Genomic DNA, 24183 nt, shown 5'->3' on the forward strand with positions numbered 1-24183 from the left:
CTACATGTTTAAAAATATCAATCCCTTCACACAGAAACTGGAGCCTGTAACAGGGCTGAGATCTCCCCCTACATCTACCGACAACAATTAAAACAAATTGCACCTCAGTTAAGTTGCAAAATATGGAAGGGAAGTAAACATGCGGCAACAAAAGCAGAGTCAGAAAAGCACACACGAATTCCAATTATCTCAGATTTAATATTGGTCAGAACAATGACAGTTAACACAAAAGCAATTGCGAACAAAATCACAAAGGTTTCCCACATAAGTCACCTTGGGAATCAACATCTTCAATTATCAACCTTTGAGCATTCTGACCATAGTGGGTGTCTTGTGATTTAATTGAAAACATTACATCTAACTTTGGTGAGCCAATACGCAGATTAAAACTGTTACATTAAAAATCAATTCCATCAATTGCAGCTTGTACTCAAATCTTTTATTTTGAGAACCCTATAACGATGGGAATATTGTGTATCCAGGACTTGCTGTCCTTTCTCACACCTCCAGCTTTGACTATTCCATGAATATATCTACATCTTTAAGTTTTCCCAGAGTTACCTCTGCTTTCAAAACATTACCTTTATCTATGAGGCAGAAAGTACCACCCAGTCAAGTATCCCATTAGATTATCCTTTTCCCTCTCCCACTGGAAGATGCCACAGCCTCGACTGGTCTTCCCAACAAACACTGAAAAATCAGAAACTGAACAGCAGGGTTCAATCCCATAAACTCTCATATCTCTCAACTCTATGAACTTCAGCTCGGTAGCCCATATCCAATCCAATCTAGGCCCCGTGCTTTGGAAATCCCTTAACACCTCTATCTCTCATCTCCTTCTTTAAGGCCTTCCTGAAAACCTTGTTGATCAAGCTTTTGGCCAGTCCTAATATCTCCTCCTTTATCCCGACTACGCCTCTGTGAAACCCTTGGTGTGTGTTTCTACATTAAAGGCAATCTATAAATGCAGACTGTGATTTGAATTTTAATAGCACCTCTTGGCTGCACTTTAATGAATGCAACACAAAGACTTTAAGCAAAACAAGAAGCAAATCTCATAAGCTTCTGCTGCAAATTATGAATCAAATTCCAAAACTATGTACATAAAAGACTTGGACTAGGGAATCAGAAGTACCATTTCAAAATTTGCAGATGACACCAATTTCAGGGATAGAGTTAGTACGGAGGAAGACTGCAACGAATTACAACACATTACTAAACTTGCAGAATGGACATGCAATTGGCAAATTATTTTCTATATAGATAAGTGTGACATGGTTCGTTTTGGTAGGAAAAATAAGGAAACCAAATACTCCTTAGAAAGCAAGCGTCTAAATGGGATAGATAAGTCAAGGGATCAAGGGGTACAGACAAACAAATTACCAAAAGTAGCAATGCAGATTAATAAAGCCATTAAAAAGGCAAAGCACCAGGGTTCATTTCTAGACATAGCATTGAAAGTCGAAGAAGTTATGTTAAACTTATACAGAACCTTGGTTACACACAAAAGAGTATTGAGCACAATTCTGGTCTCGATATTATAAAAAGGCTATGGAGAAGGTGCAAAAGATTGAACAGATTCATACCAGAACTGACAGGTTATACACATCAGGCAAGATTGAACAGGCTGGGATTCTTTACACTAGAAAAGGGCAGGTTAAGGGATGATCGGATGAAGTTCTTTAAAATTATGAAAGGGTTGGATGGAGTAGGAAATATTTCCACTTGTGGAAAAACACCAAAACTAGTGACCATAAACATAAGAAAGTCATTGATGATTCCAATAGGGAATTCAAGAGAAACATCTTTACTCAAAGAGTGGTTAGAATGCAGAACTTCCTATCACAAGGAGTAGGCAAGCTGAATAGCATAGATACTTTTAAGGGGAAGCTAGGTAAACATGAGGGAGAAAGGAATAAAAGATCATGCTGATATGGCCAGTCAGCCAAATGGCCTGTTTCTGTGCTGCGCATTCAATGTATTTGCTACACAGGAGGCCAGTTTCCAGTTTTGAAGCCAGTCATGTCATTTTATAAGCTCCCCTTCAGAATACCTCTGAAGATTAAAGTGCTATCAACAACACTGCAATTCCATGGACAAACATCAAACCAGGGCAAATCTACAAACTCCAGACGTCACATTTCCATGCCTACGCCCCACCCCAACCTGCCAACGAGTCTTAATTATTGCAGGAATTTCCTCCCAAAGCATGATTATTTGAGCAGATAGGTCACATTGTCTCCTGCCTGGACAGACATGCAGTCTCCATAAAGTTAGCAACCTACCTGGTAGGGTGGTCTTTATTCTGTGACTATACATTTTCCTTACACTGCAGATGTGCAGCCACGCTTATCTGGATGCTACAAGTAGAAGATTTACTACCCTTGTACATATAAAGCCCCAGAAATGATACCATTGTGCCAATTTATTTTCACTTGCAAACCTGTTAAACAAGAAACATTTAAGAGTGTACAGGGCAAGGGTAGGGAAATTGGAATATGTGGATAGCTTTCAAAGACCCTGCTCAAGCACAATGTGAAGAACAATTGTAAAATTTTTATGATTGCTCCAAGGACAAATCTGTGCCTTACCCCTTGTTTGCTGATGCTCAATTATTTTTGCCTGCCTTATTTGCTCTCCATATCTATTTGGAAAACATAGGATTGTTGCTGTGTTACCGTATGACCTAAATAGCTATTCTTTTGGGTACCTGCCCAAAGATGATAACCACGTGTTATTTTCTGGAGGCTCATGTTCAGGAACCAACAACTCAGTTTGACAAATATTTTTTCAAAACATAAAAACCTCAGTAGGCCAGATAAACAATGCTTGATACTCTGTCCTATTTATTTAAGCTTCTCCTGTCAACAAAGACTACTTAGCTGGGGAAAAATAAACTGCCAATTTATGGAAATCGGGCATCATCATCTTCAATGCCATGGCACCATTTTTCCCTGCATGCTCAGCACATGGATTATAGAGTTTACCAAGCTAGACCTACACTCCTACAAGGTGTGGACGATGCAAAATGAATCATGGTTTTAACATACTTTCATGTTCATAATCCCATCAAACATCCTTGAATGCTGGGCAACATCCAAAATATTCCTCATTGCTGGAGCAAGTTTCACATTCCATTTGGACAATAAATGCCAGTGCAAACTGAAAACAAATAGTTACTGCTCACAGGCACTTCAGATTCTTCCTCTCCTCTATTTCTTTCTTTCATTCCTCCCTCCACTTCCCCGCCCCCCCCACTTCAAACTCTCCATTTTGTTCCAGCAAATTCTACTTGTAGAAACACTATGATTGAACGTTACGCTCAGTGACAGCAGCCGACTCCAAGGTTTTCATTTCAGTCAGAGCACCATGATATCAATACATAAAAAACCAGGAAACGAAAGCACCGACTTACATCTTCACAGAAACGCTCTCGATCTTCTCTGCATGAAAAGTACAGGTGTCTGTCTAGGTGGAAATCATCTGAGGAGAGTTCAGCTACACGCAGGATGGCCTTCTTACAGTTTTCAGAAATGATCTTGTCTTCGCTCACCAAAGCCTTTTCCAAACAGGATACCACCTCTCCCTGTGAATGTGCATCCTATTTTGAAAGAACAGATAGTTTATAAATATTCCACACCTCTCTAGGACAGCCAGCTGTCCTAGCTAATTAAACATCTTGGTCTACTGGCTAAATGCCACAAGCACCTTCATGCTGCTCCCAACACCCATCTCCCCCCACGCTAGCAAACAATATTTATCATAGCCATGTGATATTGCATTGCAGTGTACAGTCCTTTGGATTGACTGAAGAACTATACATCCAGACAATAAAATAGAACAAAATTATCAAAAATAAATGGTTTTAAATACCTATGGCACAATGCCAGTGAGAAAAAAAAAAATCAATATGTGGTTATAAGAGGCCCCAAAGAAACAGCCTCGAGTCATATGGGGAAATTGAAAGAAGATCTGAAAATGGCAGCGTTCTTTGGTGGGTTTCCTCTTGAAGACAATGAAATGCTTTATTTAGAGAGACTAAAAAATTAAGCATTTCAATTCAGGCACAGTTCTGTGAACTCCTACACACAATACGCTAAGTTTTAGATTAATCATTCGCATCTGCACTCGTGTAATCTTCATAGATTGGTGCACCATGCCAAGTTTGAGGGGGTTTTCTTTGGTGTTGCTCATGTTTTAAAATTGATGACACTTCCAATAGCTGAGTCATTAAGAATACTGGCCAGCATGGAATGGAGCCATACAGACCAGGAATGTCACAAGTTCAATCCTCAGTCTGTAATGAGGGCAGTAAATGCTCCAAGAATGGACAGAAGGATACAGAACTAAAAGCTGGAGTTCTTAACTCCTGAGAAAAGTGGAGGAGGATCAGAAGTTACACTGCACTTCAGGAAGGATGTCAAGGCTTTAGAGAGGGTGCAGGAAAGATTTACAAGAATGGTTCCAGAGATGAGGGACTTCAGTTACATGGCTAGACTGGAGAAGCTGGGGTTGTTCTCCTTAAAGAGAAGGTTGAGAGGAGATTTGATAGAGATTTTCAAAATCATGAGAAGTCAGAACAGATAGAGAGCCACTGTTTCCATTGGCAGAAGGGTCAAGAACCAGAGGACACAGGTTTAAGGCGATTGGCAAAAGAACCAATGGCGACATGAAGAAAAACGTTTCTACGCAGCAAATGGTTAGGAATGCACTGCCTGAGATTCAATCATGTCTTTCAAATGGAATTGAATAAGCACCTGAACAGAAAACCTTGTGGGGCTATGTGGAAAGGGCAGCAGAGTAGAACTAGCTGAGTTGCTCTTGCAGAGTGCTGGCATGGACAATGGGCCTCCCTTGGTCCTGTAACCATTCTACGATTCTAAACGGCAGGGTAAGTGATATCTATTTCGTTCTGATGGTCAGTGACTGACTACTGTAACATAGTCGTTACGTTCATTGTTTTGGCAGAAAACTAAACATTGCAAAAATAAATTGATCTACATTTGACCGTTTGCATGCTATTTCTTTTTGAGAAAACTGCAGACGCAGTGTTTACTCTGCAGTTGCGCCCAGGTACTGTTGCCAGTGTGGAAAATAATGCAATTTGGAGGAAGCAGATGTCGCCATTGCCTTTAATGGTGCTGCACCATCAGGGACAGCAATGCTTTCTTGACCTTTGCAAAGATTTGTGGCTTTGAAGCATCACATCACCACTGCTGGGGCACAGTACAAATTCCAAAATAACAAATAATGACCACACATATGTGCAACCATCAAAAAAAAGGGAGGGAAACCAAAGGCACACACAATTGCCTTCAGCCAAGGCTTGAAGTCAACTGTCACTGCCAACAATAAACTAAAATAAAACCATCTGAATCAGTGTTCCTTCCAACTTTTCTTGCACTCGGCCTACAAAAACTCATCTTCACATCCCTGAGGATATCAGCTGCAGCCAGCCTGCAAATGTCTCTATTTTCCATATGCTCTCTTCTTTCACTGTCATTCTCTTGTTCCTCCCTTACTTTCATCTTTCTCTCCCTAACACATTTCCTTTTTCTCCTCTGCCTCTTCAGAAAAGCAGGGGAAGCTGAATATTCAAAAACACAACAGGGCTGAACTTTAGAAAAGAAAATACACAGAGGATAAAGTTGACAATCTGCCTCCTGAATGCTGGTTGGGCCTGTCCCAAGCATCCTGGAAGTGGCTGCCAACTCTCAATTATTTTGGCGCGCCTGCCCTCAATGGGACAATGCTAAAACAGTTCAGAGGAGCAGGCTTCAGACCAACGTGCTCAGGTGAAGGCACCATCACAGTTCAGATCAAGAAAATCAATGGGCATTTACGGCGCACTATCAGGAACGGCCAACAAGTACAACATATCCAAGTGTGATGATACCATGTTAGGTGGAAAATTAAGCAGTGAGGAAAACAGTCTACAAAAGGGATATAAGACAGGTTAAGAGTGGGCAAGGTGGCAGAAGCAGTGTAATGTGGGGGAATGTGAGGTTGTTCAGTTTTGTAGAAAGAATAGAAAACTTTTTTTTTTAAATGGTGAGAAACTTATTAAATGTTGGAGTTCAAAAGGATTTGCTTGTCCTTGTATAAAAAATGGAAAAACAACATGTACAGCAAACAATTAACGAACAAATGGTATGTTAGCCTTTATTGCAACGGGGTTGCAGTATATAGATAAGGAAGTCTTGCTGCAATTGTACAAGGCTTTGGTGAGATCGCACCTGGAGTACAATGTACAGTTTTAGTCTCGATACCCAAGGAAGGAGATATTTACACAAGCCAGGTTGTAACAAAGGTTCACTAGATTGATTCCTGGGATGAGAGGGTTGTCCTATGAGGAGAGAATTAATAGAATGGAGTTTAGAAGAGAGAGATGTGATCTCATTGAAACATACAAGATTCTGACAGGGATTGACTTGTTTCCCCAGGCTGGAGAGCCTAGATTTCAAGGTGTAATTTCAAGGTAACAGGACAGCCATTTCAAACTAAGATGGAGAAATTTCTTCTCTGAGGGTCGCGAAGCTTTGGAATTCTCTATCACAAGAGTTTTGGATGCTCAGTCGTTGAGTACATTGAAGGCTGAGATTGATAGATTTTTCAACATTGAGGGAATCAAATGATATGGGGATCAGGTGGAAAAATACAGTTGAGGTAGATAATCAATTATATTAAACAGTGGAGCAGGCTCAAGAGGCCATATGGCTTATCCCTGCTCCCATTTCTTATATTCTTATGGGTCAACTAGATGAGTTCAGCCAAGTCACCAATGACATAGTGGGCATCTGGATCCTGGGAAAACATTTTCATATCCAAGAACATAAATAGGAGCAGGAGTGACCATTCAGCCCTTCGAGTCCACTCCAACATTCAATGAGATCATGACTGATCTTCTACTTCAACACCATTTTCCTACACTAACCCTGTAACCCCTGATGCTTTTAATGTGTAGAAGGCTATCGATCTCAGTTTTGAACATACTCAATGACTGAGCCTCCACAGTTCTCTGGGCTGGAGAATTCCAAAGATTCACCACCCTCTCAGTCCTAAATGGTCTGCCCCTTATTCTGAGACTGTATCCCCTTGTTCTGACTCCCCAGAGCGAGGAAACATCCTTCCTGCATCTACCCTGTAAGAATTTTGAATGTCTGAAAGAGATCACCTCTCATTCTTCTAAATTCCAGAAAATAAAGGCCCAATCTATTTAATAGGACACAATTCCTCCATCCCAGGAATTAGTTTGGCTCCACTGCACACAATACTCCAGGTGCATTCTCACCAAGGCTCTATATAATTGCAAGAAGACATCTTTACTCTGATACTCAAATCCTCTTGTAATAAAGGCCAACATATCATGTACCTTAATTGCTTGCTGTACCTGCATGTTAGCTTTCACTGACTCATGAACAAGGACACCCAAGTCCCTTTGAAGGTCAACATTTCCCAGCCTCTCACCATTTAAGAAATACTCTGCATTTCTGTTTTACCTACCAAAGTGGAAAACCTCACATTTCTCCACATTGTATTCCATCTGCCCAATTTTTGCCCACTCGCTTAGCCTTTCCAAATCCCCTTGAAGCATCTTTGCACCCTCCTCACAACTCTCACTTTCACCTAGTTTTGTGTCATCTGCAAACTCGGAAATATTACACTTAATCCCATCGAAATCATTGATATAGATTGTGAATAACTGGGGCCCAAGCAATGATCATTGCAGTACCCCATAGTCATAGACTGCCAATGTGAGAAAATGACCCATTCATTCCTACTGTCTTCTGTCTGTTCACCAGTTCTCAATCCATGCCTGTATATTACCCCCAATCCCATGTGCTCTAATTTTGTTTACCAACAACCTTATCAAAAACTTTCTGAAAATCATACGACATCCACCAGTTCCCCCTCATCTATTCTGCTAGTTACATCCTCAAAAAACTCCCAACAGGTTTGTTAAACAGGATTTCTCTTTCATAAATCCATGTTGGCTCTGCCCAATCCTACTAGTACTTTTTTTTTTATATAAAGTGTCCTGTTATCACATGCTTTATCGATTCTAGCATTTTCCCTAACGACTGATGTTAGACTAATAGCTCTGTAGTTCAGTTTTCTCTCTCCCTCCTTTCTTAAATAGTTGTTACAAGTGCCACCTTCCAATCTGCAGGAACCATTCCAAAGTCTATAGAATTTTGAAAGATGACCACCAGTACATCTATTACCTCTACAGCCTCCTCTTTCAACCCTCTGGGATGCAGATCAGCAGCTTTAGGGAATTTATCTACTTTAAGGGCCATTAATTTCTCTAGTACTTTTTTTTTTAAACTGATAACTAGCAGCTCCTCGTTTATACGAGTCCCTCGACTCTCCATTATTTCTGGGAGGTTTTTAGTATTTTCCTCCGTGAAGACAGACAAAGTAATTGTTTTAAAAGCAAAATACTGCGGATGCTGGAAATCTGAAATAAAAACAAGAAATGCTGGAACCACTCAGCAGGTCTGGCAGCATCTGTGGAAAGAGAAGCAGAGTTAATGTCTTGGGTCAGTGACCCTTCTTCGGAACTCTGAAGGAGTGTCATTGACCCGAAACATTAACTTTGCTTCTCTTTCCAAAGTAATTGTTTTGTTTCTCTGCCATTTCCTTATTCCCCATTATAAATTCTCCTGACTCTGCTTGTAATGGACCCACATTTGTTTTGCTAATATTTTTCGTTTTACATACGTATCGAAGCTTTTAATCAGTTTTTATGTTTCTTGCTAGTTTACTCATACTCTAATTTCCCTTTCTTAATCTTTTTCTTGGTACTCCGATGCAGAATTCTAAAATGCTCCCAATCCTCAGGCTTATCATTTTTTTGGCAACTTTATACACCTCTTCCTTTGATCTTATACAATCCTTGATTTCTTTTGTTAGCCACAGTTGGAAGACTTTCCTCATTTGTTTTTTGTGCATTAAAGGAATGTATTTTTGTTGTAAACTATGCATTAGTTCTGCAAATGTTAGCCATTGCCTGTCTTCCATCATACCTTTTAACATAGTTTCTCAATCCACCAAAGCCAATTTGCCCGATACCTTCATAGTTTCCTTTGTTTAGATTTAAGATTGCTTCTGATTAAATTTGTAAGTGATGTAGTTTAATGTAAAATTCTATCATATTATGGTCACCCTTTCATCCTTTACAATATTATTTAGCCCTTTTCCATTGCACAATACTAGATCTGAAACACCCATTCCCTAGTTGGCTGCTCAACCATCTTGCATACATTCCAAGAATTCATCCGCCACATTAGTACTAATTAGCTTTATCAAGTCTATATGTAGATTGAAACCCATTACTGTATTACCCGCACCTCTAATTTTATGATATATACTGTGATTTACATTGCCACTGCTGTTTGGTGACCACAAACAGCTGCCACCAATGTTTTCTGCCCTTTGCTGTTCCTTTCTTCCACCCAAACTGATTCTACATCTTGATCTTTGGAACTAAGGTCATCTCACACTACAGTACTAATACCCTCTTTAAATTGACAAAGCTACCCCACCATCTTTGCCCATCTTTGTCACGTATCCTTGGATATTCAGGTCTGGTTTCCTTGCAGTCACATCTCTGTATTGGCTATCAGGTAATACATATGAATTACTATTTGAGCTGAGAATTCAATTGTTTTATTGCAAATGCTGTGGGCAGCCAGATACAGAGCCCTTAATTCAGCTTTTTTTTTTTTAAACTGGTTTTGTAAACTCTGGCCCTCTCCACTGGAAAACTCAAGTTTGCAATCGCTGTCCCTTTTTACCATACTCTGATCATCATTACTTTTATCGCTACCTCGATCTATTGCCTTGTCATTTCCCTTTAGTTTACTCAATCTTCCCCTACATGACCCCTTGCCCCCTCGACTTTCTTAGTTATATGACTCGCTAGAACAGTGGTCCCAGTATGGTTCAGGTGAAGTCGTCCCAATGGTACAAGCCCCACTTTCCCCAATGGTGGCAGTGCCCCACAAACCAGAACCCACTTCTCCCACACCAGTCTTTGAGCCACGCATTCACCTCTCTAATCTTATTTACCCTATGCCAATTTGCACATGGCTCAGATAACAATCCAGAGATTATTACCTTTGAGGTTGTGCTTTTTAATTTAGTGCCAAGCTCCACATACTCTATGCAGAATTCCTTTCCTAGTCCTATCTAGGTTGTTGGTACAGACATGGACCATGACCACTGGATCCTCCCCTTCCCACTGCAAGGTCCTCTCCAGCTCTGAGCAGATGTCCTGAACCCTGACACCGGACAGGCAACATAGGCTTCTGCATTCTCGCTCTTGGCAGCACAGAACAATGTCTATCCCCCTCACTATACTGTCCCCTATTTTCCTGTTAACTCCCCCACTTGAATGCATCCTGTACCATGATGCCATGGTCAGTCTGATCATTCACACTGCAGCCCTCGCTCTTGTCCATACAAGCCGCAGGAACCTCAAAATTGTTGCTCAATTGCAAGGGCAGAGGATCCTCTCCACTCCCACTTTCTAGATCCCCTTAACTGCCCTGACCACTGACCAAAACGGACGACCCTATCCTAAGGTGTGTGACTGCCTTCTGAAACAAAGCGTCCAGGTAACTTTTGCCCTCCCTAATGCATCACAAAGTCTGCGGCTCGGCCTCTAGCTCCTCAAGCTGCAGCCACTTGCTACAAATGTGGTTGCCATGGATTGCAGTGGCATCCAGGAGCGCTCTCATGCTGCAGCCGCGACACATCACCTGTTCTGCCATCTTTACTGTGTTACTTAAACTTTTTTTTTTAATTAATCTATAGTCCGCCTCTGCACCGAACTCCATCATTTATCAAACACCCGACATCTCACACTGTGCAGACAAGCAACAGAGACCCCCTGTACTTATACTCTGAAAAAGAACCACGAGTCAGCTCTGCTAGAGCTCAGAAATGAGTTTAATGTAGCTACCTAATTAGCTACAGCTGCTCTGAGCGCTTGTATATCCCTATTTAAGATTGGAAGAAACATAACTTGCCTCTACATTTAGCAATTAACTAAAGAATACTCTAAGTTATCAAAAATTAGACTTTCTAGAGAGATTATCCCTCAAGATCCCCTCACTCAGCAAACACCCAACTTCACACTGTGCAGTCAAGCAGCACTCAGTACCTAAAGCACTCAGTAGGCAAATGAAGCTAGAGCCTTACTCCTGAGGTATCTTGATCCTTGATACATAGACCACTGAGTACATACAATTTTGAAGATATCAAAGAGCAGCAGTGTGCAATGCAGATTTTGAGGTAGTGACCACAATTAATCACCTGATGCAGTACTTCCCAAGAATCAGCTGCACAATCACAGGCAGATGCCTAGAGTTGATAAATTCTTCTCCCAGGTCATGGAGTTTAGTTCAGGGAGAGCTGACGGGGAGCTTGCATTAGAGGCTGAAAGGTCTCTAATGCATCTGCTTTCAGATAAATTGGTGCCACTGAAGTCCTATTTAATCTCTACCATGTTTATAAGGGACTATTTGATCAGTACCAAACTGCTGATTACAAGTTTAAGTATTAACGGGACAGCCTCACACAACAGCCTTGATATTTTACAGCAGGAATTAGATTAGACATTACAGCAAGCAATTAAAACCATTGCAGTTCATCAGTCACTCTAATGGGCTATAATTAGGTTTGTGCCAATTGCTGAGTAGCTGTGGTTCCAAAGGGTACCTCACCAATTAATGCACTGAGTTTCATAACGCAGCTGGTATTTCCCACTGGAAAATTCTAACTGCTCTTTTAACTGGGTATAATCAGGACACTTGGGTAGGAAGGTGCAAAGAGAACACATTTGGAAAAGCAAATTAAAAACTTAATGATAAAGACACAATTACAAGGAAGAAATTGGTCCCCAGCAACTCTGAACACAGTCCACATGGTTACATGGGTGGCTATTGGCAATACTGGCCTGTGAATGGTCAGAAGGAATTGGATTGTGGTGCAAAACTTTGAGTATTAACACCCAGATCAGATTGCAGAATCTTTAAATAGACTCCGGTAGAATATGTACATGTTTTACTTTAGTATTAACAAAGCAAAAGAAAACTACAGAGTTTGCACTGCACTCATAACATTCACAGCTAATATTCACAACTTTGAACAGCTCACAAACTATCCTGCTGGTTGCTTCAGTCCAATATATTTGGGAAAACCAGGAATGCTAACAAAGGATGACGTTTTAAATTGGACTTCAACTTTTTCTTCTGCTGACATTAAAGAATCCCCCATTCTGACAAATAAAATTACAAATACAAATATCTAACAAGGCATCAGCCAGTAACGGTTTACACATTTGCCACACATGGTCGATATTCAACAGCCCCTCCTGCAAAATGCTCAATGTATACACACTTTCGAGTCCACTGGCGACTGCCACTCTCATATGCAAATGTCTGCAATCTGAAAAATAGCTTTACTGAATTCTAAGCAACGCATCACCTATTAAAGGCATACATTTTATAAAACACAAACATCTGTACTCCACTATACCAGCAGCTTGTAATTATATAGCACCTTTAATGTAGTAAAATATCCCAAGGCTTCACAGAAGCATTATGAAGCAAAATGTGACACCAAGCCACATAAGATGAGGGCAGATGACCAAAAGCTTGGTGAAAAAGGTAGGTTTTAAAGAGCATCATAAAGGAGAAAAGGAGACAGACAAAAGAGTTTAAGGAAGCTACTCCAGAATTTAGGACCGTAGAAGCTGAAGGCACTGCCACTAATATTGAAGCAATTAATATAGGAGATGCTTAAGAGGCCAAAGCACAGATATCTCAGAAGGACGTGGGACTGGAGGAGATCAGAAAAAGAGGGGCAAGGCCATTGAAGAATCTGAAAACAAGGATGAAGATTTTAAAATCGAGAAGTTGCTTAACCAGGAGTCAATGTACGTTTGCAAGCACGGACCAGAAGGGTGAACATGACTTAGGGAAAGTTAGGACAAGGATAGCAGAGTTTCAGATGACATCAAGTTTATAGAACCTTATACCTTGCAACACCATCACCGGACAGCCTCCTTTTTAAAGTCAAGTATGAGGTAGATGGGGTACCTCGTTCTTAGATTTGCAAATGCAAACTATTAAGGAGACCCAAACTGAAGTAAACAGTACACCCCACAGAGCATAAGTAATCATGTAAATATTTCCCAACTGCACACACTTCACTGTAAGGAAGAACCTCGCAAAGGTCAGACATTTAACTACAGGAATTGCACTTCTTGGAGGTTCTTGCACGTGTCAACTGCACAGCAGCATGATCAGAGCCCTGGGAGCAGGTTACCCACTATGGGGCAAAGGCACCCAGCTGGGGATATGGAGTGAGAAAATATGGTAAAGATGCTACCCTCCAAAAAGAGAAATCAAATGAAGGAAATGCTCTATGGCAAACAAGTCAGTGAACCATTAAAGGAGCATCATTTTCCAGAACAAGTGCTTCAAATTAAACTGAAAAATGTCGGTCAAAGGCATATTATCAGAATTTATCCCAGAGAAACTGGCCGTTCAGTTCTACTGGTCTGTGTCAACGTTTATGCTCCAAACCTTCCAACCCTCTTCATCTAACCTATCAGCATATCGTTCTATTCCTTTCTCCCTCATGTGCTTATCTAGCTTAAACTTAAATGCATCCGTACTTTTTTTTTAAACCTTCAATTAAAAGCCCGAGCTTTGTACTGATGGAAATAGCTTCTCTCCCTCCCCAAAGGGTGTTTGCCAAATTGCTGCATTAAGAAACCACCCTTTTAAGTCAAATACAAAGCCTTAAAGTGAAGGAAATTTGAATGACAATGGTTTTGCATTAAACAAAACCTAAAACTAATCAATATTCCTCCACATTCCACCAACGTTATTGACTGAGGTATCTGACCAGTATCATGTCCCAATTAAGAGGGGCATAGGTTGCTGTCTCTTAATTGATCCTCCTATTCTCTCAGTAACTCACTCCAGAGGCAGAAAAAAGGTTTGGCACAGCTCAAAAGGAAGAACTGGCAATCCAATCTGAAAGGAAGCATCAGATGCATATTTTACTGCCATTCATATTCCCTGTACCATTGCTCAGTGACAGGATGATGCCTTGCAATAAACAGGTGCAGGCCCAGAGACAACAGAGGAGACCAAGTTAAATATCAAACTACATATAACCTTATAGTGCTTGGAAACCAAAGAAAGAAAATGTCATGCTCTGGCTAAAAATAGCTTCAAACACAAAAACATACTTGAGATCGCGAATAAGCTTGTTCTGAATAAATTGGTCCAACAGTTCATGGCTTAACCTAAACATATTCTCACCTTAACGGTTTAGAATCCATAGCTTCACAAAGCCCACACAACTCCAATCTGAAAACAACCAGCACAATTGCAGGCTACACCTTGGCTAGCAGTTGTATACACAGACGAAAGGCAGTACCTTCTCTCCAGGCCGAATGCTACCACATTTGAGCTGGTTGATGTCATTCTTGCAACTGTCCACGAAGCCACAGATGAGTTGGTAATCACTGAAAATGATGGCTGTCATTTTGGTTATGAACTGGCGGCACTGGTATTCAGTAATGTTTGCACGATGCTCAATCAAGCAGGAAATGACGTAGCCTTTCCCTGGCTCCTGATCAGCACACTCCTTCACCTACACAAGAGAAAGGAGGGATAAGGAACACACACTTACAAATATTGTTGCAATATCTAGCCAAATCTCTAGCATCCTAAAGATTTCTATTTCTTGATATCACTGTAAAAGTCCAAAGTTCAACTGCAGCTTTCCCCAGCCAAGTCCAGTCCAATGCAACTGCATCAGCATTGAAAGCCCACTGAAGGTTCCTCAATATGCAGCCCTAAGATGTCTTAGTGATATGTGCATTCCCTAAAGCAAGATGGAGTTGCACGAGGGTTTCCTTCCTCTAGACACCTGTTACCAGGGCTGTCAATGCGTTCTACCACCAGCCTCACTGTGTTACCAGACACAGGTTTACTTAGCAAGCGCATCCTTTCCCATTCAGGACCCTAGACTGACAGTTCTGCTGTCACTTTCGAGATTGTTACCTAGTTGGCTGGTAAAGGATTTCTGAGTGATATTTATGAAAATTATTCAGTTAAATTCAGCTCACAAGGAATTAAATCCACACAACAGGCAACATATCAGTTTAACAAGGGAGCTCGTTAAGACATTTCAAAATGTTGGAATGACTTCTTTCAGTTAAGGCAAGTCAGTTGATAGCTGCAATGTGCTTACAACACAGGGTGGGGCAGGGGAGAAAGAGGTACATGGTTAAGTTCAATTGCCAGCTCAACAGGCCAAAACCTATACTCAGAGATCAAATCTTTGACTCCCTGTTCAGCTGCAACACAAAAAATCTACAGAAAAATAAGTAGAACAGAGTCTGCTTCCTCAGGGTAGAACTAATTAGCTTATGGAATTTTGTGTATGTATAAAATTTAAATTTAATCAATTTACAGGAATACTGCAGACCCAAATTGAATCTGGCCACTTTAACCTAGCAAAATCCTGAAATTTCATTTGCATCTTCTGAGTAACAGACTAAGGGTTAATGTTCAAAGCTATGTTTAAAAAGTGTCTTATTCACACTATGAAAATATTAACATGCCCAATTTACCAGTAATTTTTTTTTCTATCAATCATGCTTTGTGGCGCAGCAGATAGTGACCATTTTAGATTCATGCGCTTTACTTACTTCGCCTAGGGTGGTTTTGCAAACTTCCCCTGCTGCAGCTTCAAACTTAGGGTCTGTAGTCAGGTTAAATTTGTAGTTCCACAATAGCTGAAAGAGAAATTAAATTGAGGATCTGTGATTCACGACTTTATTAAAAGTACTCTAATTAGGTAATCAAAAATATGTCCTACGTTATCTTTTGGCACCTGCGTAGTTATTAAAACAAATCTTGTGTAATAGTAAATATCTATCAACAGAAAATGTCAGCAGTAAAATCAGTATCTCAACCAGGAAGCAAATAATTTACTCAAGGACACTTTAGCCACTGTTGGTTAGCCAATCCTCTATCCAAGCTAATAAATTGCCCCTAACCCCATGTGAACTTACCTTGTGTATTAATCTTTTGTGTGGCACCTTACCAAATGCCTTCTGGAAGTCCAGATAAACTACGTCTACAGGATCCCCATTTTCCACTTCACTTGTTACATCTTCGAAAAACTCTAGCAAATTAGTCAAATACGATTTACCCTTCATACCCTGCACAGTGGCGCAGTGGTTAGCACCGCAGCCTCACAGCTCCAGCGACCCGGGTTCAATTCCGGGTACTGCCTGTGTGGAGTTTGCAAGTTCTCCCTGTGTCTGCGTGGGTTTCCTCCGGGTGCTCCGGTTTCCTCCCACATGCCAAAGACTTGCAGTTTGATAGGTAAATTGGCCATTATAAGTTACCCCTAGGATAGGTAGGTGGTAGGGAAATATAGGGACTGGTGGGGATATGGTAGGAATATGGAATTAGTATAGGATTAGTATAAATGGGTGGTTGATGGTCGGCACAGACTCAGTGGGCCGAAGGGCCTGTTTCAGTGCTGTATCTCTAAATCTAAAAAAAAAATTCAAATTGCAGGTGAGGTACTTTCCCGTTCACTAAACTGTACAACCTGAAGCTCAAATCCTTTTCTCTCCACCAATTTTCTCCTTCCTCTCCTAAAGCCATCATTACAAACTGTGGTAAGGTTTGTTAGATCCCAGTCCCCTCCAATGCCTCACCCAGATACATACTGCTATAATTCTACAGACCCCATTAATGGTCCAACACCTCATCTGGTTGCCCTCCTCTATTTCATACAAGAAACAGTTTGTTGTCTATGAGGCTATACAACAGACATTGGTTGGTATCCTTCAGTAGAGCATCATAACTGAACTCAATCCTGTTCACACAAGCATCAACTAAAACAGATATCCTTGGGTGATGACTGGGAGTGGGTATGGGATTGCTGACGGTCTTTCCCTTTCTATCCCAGGGTACCAGATAATTGTACCATCCGACTGGCTGAGATCATCTTATATGGCAAGACTGGGAAATAAACCTCGAATCAGCTGACCTGTATGGCTAAGCTTTCTGCTGCCTTACCAACTGAGCTACTGGGGGAACATGAACTTAAATTACGAAGGCCATGAATAACACTTGTATGTGTGCATTCAGCATGGCTTGCAACACCACCCTCCAAAGTAATAGGAAGGATTAAACAGTAAAATAACTTAGACAAAAATGTAGAAATCTTAAATCAACAGATTCTGAGAGGTTTAGACATGGATAAGATTGAGGGCCTGAAGATTTTGTTTACTCACATGGTTGCAGTCAGAGGAAATCTCATCATCTACCTGTAAAGGAAGATAGAAAACATTAACAGCTGAAAAATATATAAGCCAATTATAAGTTTTTAAAACATATACACTTTACATCAAGAATTCGTATCATCACATTAAGAATTCCACATTGTATACTTGGGTGTTGGGGGAAATTGCTGAGTCAGTAATCAGATTCTTGAAGCTGTCCTAATGAAATGTCAACTCATTCCCTCTTTGCTGCATAAATTTACAAATTAGAACAACTTTCACAAATAGTTATACAGTTCTCTACAGAACCATGCAAGATACAAAACCCAATGCTACAAATTTGGACGTTTATCACAAAGCACACGACTAATAACATTAGTCTTAAAGATTGAAAGCAATCAAGAGCTTGGGCAGGAGTTAGGTTCCAGCACATTGGGTGCTCCGGTTTCCTCCCACAAGCCAAAAGACTTGCAGGTTGATAGGTAAATTGGCCATTATAAATTGTCACTAGTATAGGTAGGTGGTAGGGAAATATAGGGACAGGTGGGGATGTTTGGTAGGAATATGGGATTAGTGTAGGATTAGTATAAATGGGTGGTTGATGTTCGGCACAGACTCGGTGGGCCGAAGGGCCTGTTTCAGTGCTGTATCTCGAATCTAATCTAATCTAACAATTCACCTAAAATCACCAAAACCCACGCAAATGAAGAATTTCAAGTGCAAATGATGCCTAACTCAAACTGAACACCTGCAATCTTTTGCGCTAGTTCATTAAATATCACCCAAGAAACTGACCCCGCCACTAGATCTAATTATTTGTCCAGGCAAGTTTCCGCAAATTATGTCCGTTTGTGGGCTGAGGTGGCTCTTAAAATTAAACCTTCCAAGATGTAATGACATTAATAGGCACCTTCTGAAAGCTTTTAATGTTTTAAATTTAAGAAATAGACTGCTGTAAACCAATACAACTAGTAAATGGTTTTGCATATTTTTTGTCATTTTCAGTTTTTCAAAATCAGCTGACCAATCGGTGTACTAGACATCAATTAAAAATACTTATGATAAACCCATTTACAATTGTATTAATAAAGCTGCACTCTTACCACTGAAATATTGTAAAAAACTTTTTCAATGCAAACATTTTTTTTGAAATAAAATTTCCTCCTAAAACACTGTCCGATTGCATTAGTTCATGGCAGATTTTACTTTCAGTGATATGCACGAGTTTGAGTGGAAACCAAATGTTTGGGGGAAAAACTTCAAAACTAATGCAATTTTGAGCACAATTTGTACCCAGATCACCAGTTGCACTTGAAGCAGATTGTTTACACAGAATATGACTTAACCCTAGAGTCCTGCCCATCCCTACATGGGAGCAGAGAACTGGCAACAGGAATGAGATCACTGCAATTGGGAAACTCAACACATCTGGGTCCCCGAATACTGGAGACCTCGAGTCACATGAAAGGAGGATTTTTTTTTTATAAAAAGGTTGGAGCCTTTTAGAAGGGGACTGATTAATAGAGTACTGCTGTGTTAAATACATAACACAAAAAACGGACCTTAAAAGCATTTACTTTTAGCGAGTGAATTTCAGCTTTTAAAGGGTATGCTAAATGTCAGTTGTAAGCAGAAGCTGCTGGCCTGCAGGTTTAATAAAAGAAATGATCAGCAGTGAGTGCTGGTTTGTTGGAACTTCATCCCGTCTGTAGCCACAATTCAGACATCCAGCAGTTGGCTTGTAAAAAAGTGTGTAAATCAATTCCTGCTGTGACAGCTCCAGCCACAGTTCCATGCAGATGGAAAGCGCAATAGTCTTAGAGTTACCCTTGTTCAACTGATCGAGCAAAAAGCAACAGAAACGCATCAAGTGACTTTAGTGAACAGCTGTTAACGCATTACAGCAGTAACTGTCAAAATAACTGGATCTCCACCTGCTCTGATACACACCTCTGGGTTAGATCTGGGATATTTAGCACTGGCTGTGTCCCAGATACTGAGTTTCAACATTAAAACTATGTTCAGTGGTTGCCCAGACACACAAGCTGAACTGGAACTACTCTGAGAAAAGAACCATTTCTCAAGAGTGCGAAGTAGGGTAAAGTCAACAGCATAACCTTAGTTGTGCATCTGCTTCCATGGATAAACAAGCCAAACTGTTTGAAGCTAACGATTTGTCACCAGCTGTTGTAGTCTTCCAGGTAAAGCTGTGTTGCCGGCCATATGTCAGTTCGTTTTATTATTGATATTCAAACAGATCAAATAAAAGCTTATCAAATGTTACTCCAATAATGAATTGGAGCTCCATAAAGGGCAATGATATTTACTGCTAAACAGAATTGAAAACCAGAAAATCAGATGGATGCTTTTACTATACTTGGAAGTATTGCATGATTTTTACTCAACAGTCTGCCTAAATTTCAACCGTCCAAGGTAACAAATGGGGATAAAAGTGCAGAACAAGAAAGGGTCAAATGGCCCATCATGCAAGTTCAAGAACACATGGAATCCAATTAAATCAGCTGAATCAACATCTGAGAATAATCCTCAGTCAGCTGTACTTTAAAGGACAGGTATGCATCTGAAGGTGAAAAGGAGAATACAGAAATAAGGGGAACAGTTTTCTATTATTTTCCAAGACTGTGAAGGAGCTGGTTGGTTCACTTTATCCATATGATGTCGGATAGGATTGGGTTGGGGGGGGCGGGTGGTGGGGAAGGGTCTAATCAAGTTCAACTGATAGGACTGAGGGAGGGGTCAATTCCTTTTCAAATTGCTGAGGGAAGGAGGGTATGGTGACAAAATTGGCAGAAGTATGCTCAGATGGCCAGGGGCAAGAGGGGGGCAGCAGAGAAGTGCGAAGAAATGGATTCTGTTCATGATGCAATTTTATCTTTTGTTCTGGGAGATTTTTTCCAAGTTTCCAAATCATGGCGTTGATCTAGAGTCCATTACGAGCGTTCTGGAGTTAAACAAAGGTAATTATATAGGCATGAGGACAGATTTGGCCCTAGTGGACTGGGTAGGAAGACTACAAGGTAGGACAGTTGACGAGCAGTGGCAGATGTTGAAGGAGATATTCAATTTATCCCAACTAAAATATATTCCAGAGAGGAAGAAAGATTCTAGGAGGGGGAAAAATCATCCATGGCTAAGCAAGGAAATTAAGGATAACAAAGACAAAAACTAAGGCATACCATATTGCAAAGGCCAGTGGCAGGCTGAAAGATTGGGAAACTTTTAAAGATCAACAAAGGGTTACTAAAAGAGTAATAAAAATAGCAAAGGTAAATTATGAAAGAAAACCAGCGCAAAATATAAAAACCGATAACAAAAGCTTCTATAAGTATATAAAAGGGAAGAAAGTAGCTAAAGTGAATGTTGGTCCATTGGAGGATGAGACTGGGGAGTTAATAGAAAAGGGACACAGAAATGGCAGAGACACCATCAGTATTTTGCTTCAGTGTTCATGGTAGAGTACACTAGTAGCATCCCAATAGTATCAGGTAATGCAGAGGTTGTAGAAAGGGAGGAACTTTGAACAATCACCACCACTAGGGAAAAAGTACCCAGCAAACTATTGGCGTTGAAGGCAGACAAGTCCCCAGGGCCTGATGGCCTACATCCTAGGGTCTTCAAGGAAGTGGCAGCGGAGATAGTAGATCCATTGGTTATAATATTCCAAACTTCTCTGGATACGGGAAAGGTTCCAGTGGATTGGAAAAAAGCTAATGTAACGCCCTTATTCAAAAAGGGAGGGAGGCAGAAAGTAGGAAACTATAGACCAGACATCTGTCATTGGGAAATTGTTAGAATCCGTTATTAAGTAATAACAGGACATTTAGAAAGTCAAAACGCAATCCATCAGAGTCAGCATGGTTTTATGAACGGTAAATCGTATTTGACTAATTTGCTAGAGTTCTTCAAAGATGTAACAAGCAAAGTGGATAACAGGGATCCTGTAGACCTAGTTTATCTGGACTTCCAGAAGGCATTTGATAAGGTGCCGCACAAAAGGTTAATACACAAGGTAAGTTCACATGGGGTTAGGGGCAATTTATTAGCTTGGATAGAGGATTGGCTAACCAACAGAAAACAGAGTCAGGATAAATGGGTCTTTTTCTGGTTGGCAAGATCCAACTAATGGGGTGCCCCAACTATTTACAATCTATATAAATGATTTGGATGCAGGGATAGAAGGTACAATAGCCAAATTTGCAGATAACACTAAAATAGGTGGGATAGCAAGTTGCAATAAAGAAATAAGAAACCTAGTTATGGACATGGATAGATTAGATAAATGGGCCAAAATCTGGCAGATGGATTTTAACGTGGATAAGCGCGAGGTTAACCATTTTGGTCAGACGAATAGAAAGGCAAATTATCTAAATGGAGAGAAACTTCAGAGTGCTTCGTTCAGAGGGATCTGGGTGTCCTCGTACATGAATCGCAGAAAACTAGTATGTAGTTGATAACAGGTGATAAGGAAGGCAAATTCAATTTTGGCATTTATTGCTAAGTGAATGGAGTATAAAAGTAGGGAAGTGTTGCTGCAACTGTACAAGGCATTGGTGAGACTGCTCCTGGAGTATTGTGTACAATTTTGGTCCCCTTACTTGAGAAAGGATGTAGTTGCATTGGAGGCAGTTCAGAGGAGATTCACTATATTGATTCCAGAGATGAGGGGCTTGTCTTATGAAGAGCGACTGAGCAGTTTAGGCCTTTACTCTTTGGAGTTTAGAAGAATGAGAGGAGATCTAACTGAGGCATACAAGATGATGATTAAGGGGATGGACAAAGTGGACAGAGAGGATGTTTGCACTTCTGGGGCAATCTAGAACATAGCTTTAGGATAAGGAGTAGCAGATTTAAAACAGAGATGGGGGGAAATTACTTCTCTCCAAGGGTCATGGGTCTGTTGAATTCACCACCCCAGAGTGCGGTGGATGCTGGGTCATTGAGTAAATTTGAGATAGACAGATTTTTAATTAGAAATGGGTTGAAGGGTTATGGAGAACAGGCAGGAAAGTGGAGTTGAGGCCGAGATGAGATCAGCCATGATCGTACTGAATGGCGGAGCAGGCTCAAGGAGCTGAATTGCCTACTCCTGCTCCTAGTTCTTATGTTCTTATTACTGCAAAAGAATCAGTATAGTGCCAGATTATTCACATAACGGTTAGGGTCACTTGTTTGATTTCTCTCATCAGCTATTAACTACCTTTCCCCATAACTGATGCTTGATGTCCCTGCAGCTCTGATCCATCCGCGCTCAGATCAAAATCTCAGTTTTCCACATTCCTATTCACAAAGGTCGGGTGATAACCATTCCTGGAGGCAGTGAGGTCAAGCTGCTGCTTAAGGAGCAGAGATTCAAACCATGAGTCATCAGGTAGCATTTAGGACAGAACAGCATCAAAAGCATTTACTGTTTTATCATTGGCAATGCAGGCTTAGATTTTCCTCCTGCTCGGAATGGATATGTGGCCTCGGAGATAGTTAAAATTATGTATTCTTTATTTAGATTTACAAGGATGTCCACCACGCAACACTACACCGTTTTGAATGCAAGACACAACATGGAGAGCGGAGCAGCTGATCAATTGATGCACTGTCGCATAGTGCTAGTTGCAGTCCCACTATATGCAGCATCACAATGTTGCACTTATAGTGTCACCTAAAGGCACAAGACTTTTGGAACGCTGAGATCACGCATCAATTTCAATGACATACATATTGAAACAATTTACCAATCGCGTTTTAAAAAACTGATCAATACACCAGTTGAGTAAAAAATTGATCTAACAGACTAATGAACATTTTAAACCCAATGAATAGAACAAGTTGCTGATTCATCTGGACTGATATCGTACAATCAATACCATATGGGTCGAGTGAAGAAATGCAGCCACTGATGTACTAACATTGATGCAAAGTACAGGCCAATGTTTAACTCAAAGTACTAGAAATGCAGCCAGCAGGAAATTCTACTGGCAATGCAACAAACTCAAATTTGAAGAGCGTGACTTTGAGCAGCACAGGAGACAGAATTCATCAAAATAAAAACAGCACATTGAAGGTTACGAACAGATCAAACAAACAGTTTAGGAGTTCCTTTACACAGAGAGTGATGAGAATGCACTGTCACAGATGAGGGAGGAGGCTTGTGCGAAGTGTAAACAGCAGCATAGACCAGTTAGGCCAAAAGACCATTTCAGCACTCTAAGTAATTTTTACTCATCAGCTTGGATTTGCTCTGCTGGACTGGTGGCAGGAATGCCACCAAATAGCACTTTTTTTTCTCCGTGCAGTATTCCAGGCTCACCGTGAATTCATCTGCTTATCTGGACTGCAGTGCCACATGGAGTAACAAGGACTTCTGCTGCTTTTACACATGACCTCTCTCTGAACATGCCTCGTTAAGGCTTTCTGAATTGCACCAGAAAGATAAAGACCAAAATGGGGTAAAAACAATGCAGCTACTGGCACTTACCATTATTAGAGTAGATTGGACTGCAACTTTTGAGCGAACTTACATGCTTAGTTCAAAGCAGAAATTGGGAAGCTGCTGTCCATTGTCCTGATCCTCCACAAGCTGCACCATACTGGTATCTCACTGAGAGACTCAGGATTGCATCCATGGAACAGGTTAAGTTGCTGTACTTGCCCACTAACGCCCCAGAAAAAGTTACAGCTAATCCATTCTAGTCTAAATGCATTGTTAAAGACAAAAGTCATAATTACTGCCAAACAACCTCTCTGGCTCTGAAAATTAACTTTTACAAGTATGGAGTCTTATCCCTTCAGATTTTAAATCAGTGATTTGAAAAACATTCTTTTTCTCTGTCTCT

The 24183-nt window shown here is 40.6% G+C and overlaps 1 protein-coding gene across 2 annotated transcripts in view; it reads right to left on the reverse strand.

Moving 5' to 3' along the window:
• LOC137379052 (Golgi apparatus protein 1-like) overlaps positions 1-24183 on the reverse strand; it is a 149236-nt gene that overhangs the window by 80240 nt on the left and 44813 nt on the right. For both annotated transcript variants that reach the window (XM_068049664.1, XM_068049663.1), the window contains exons 2-5: positions 17348-17380; positions 15743-15829; positions 14464-14679; positions 3416-3601 (exon numbers count right to left, since the gene is read on the reverse strand). In XM_068049664.1, the coding sequence (XP_067905765.1) occupies positions 3416-3601; positions 14464-14679; positions 15743-15829; positions 17348-17380 (522 nt within the window). The remainder of the gene's footprint in view (positions 1-3415; positions 3602-14463; positions 14680-15742; positions 15830-17347; positions 17381-24183) is intronic.

The sequence above is a fragment of the Heterodontus francisci genome, chromosome 17, assembly GCF_036365525.1.
Source record: "Heterodontus francisci isolate sHetFra1 chromosome 17, sHetFra1.hap1, whole genome shotgun sequence".
Lineage (NCBI taxonomy): Eukaryota > Metazoa > Chordata > Chondrichthyes > Heterodontiformes > Heterodontidae > Heterodontus > Heterodontus francisci.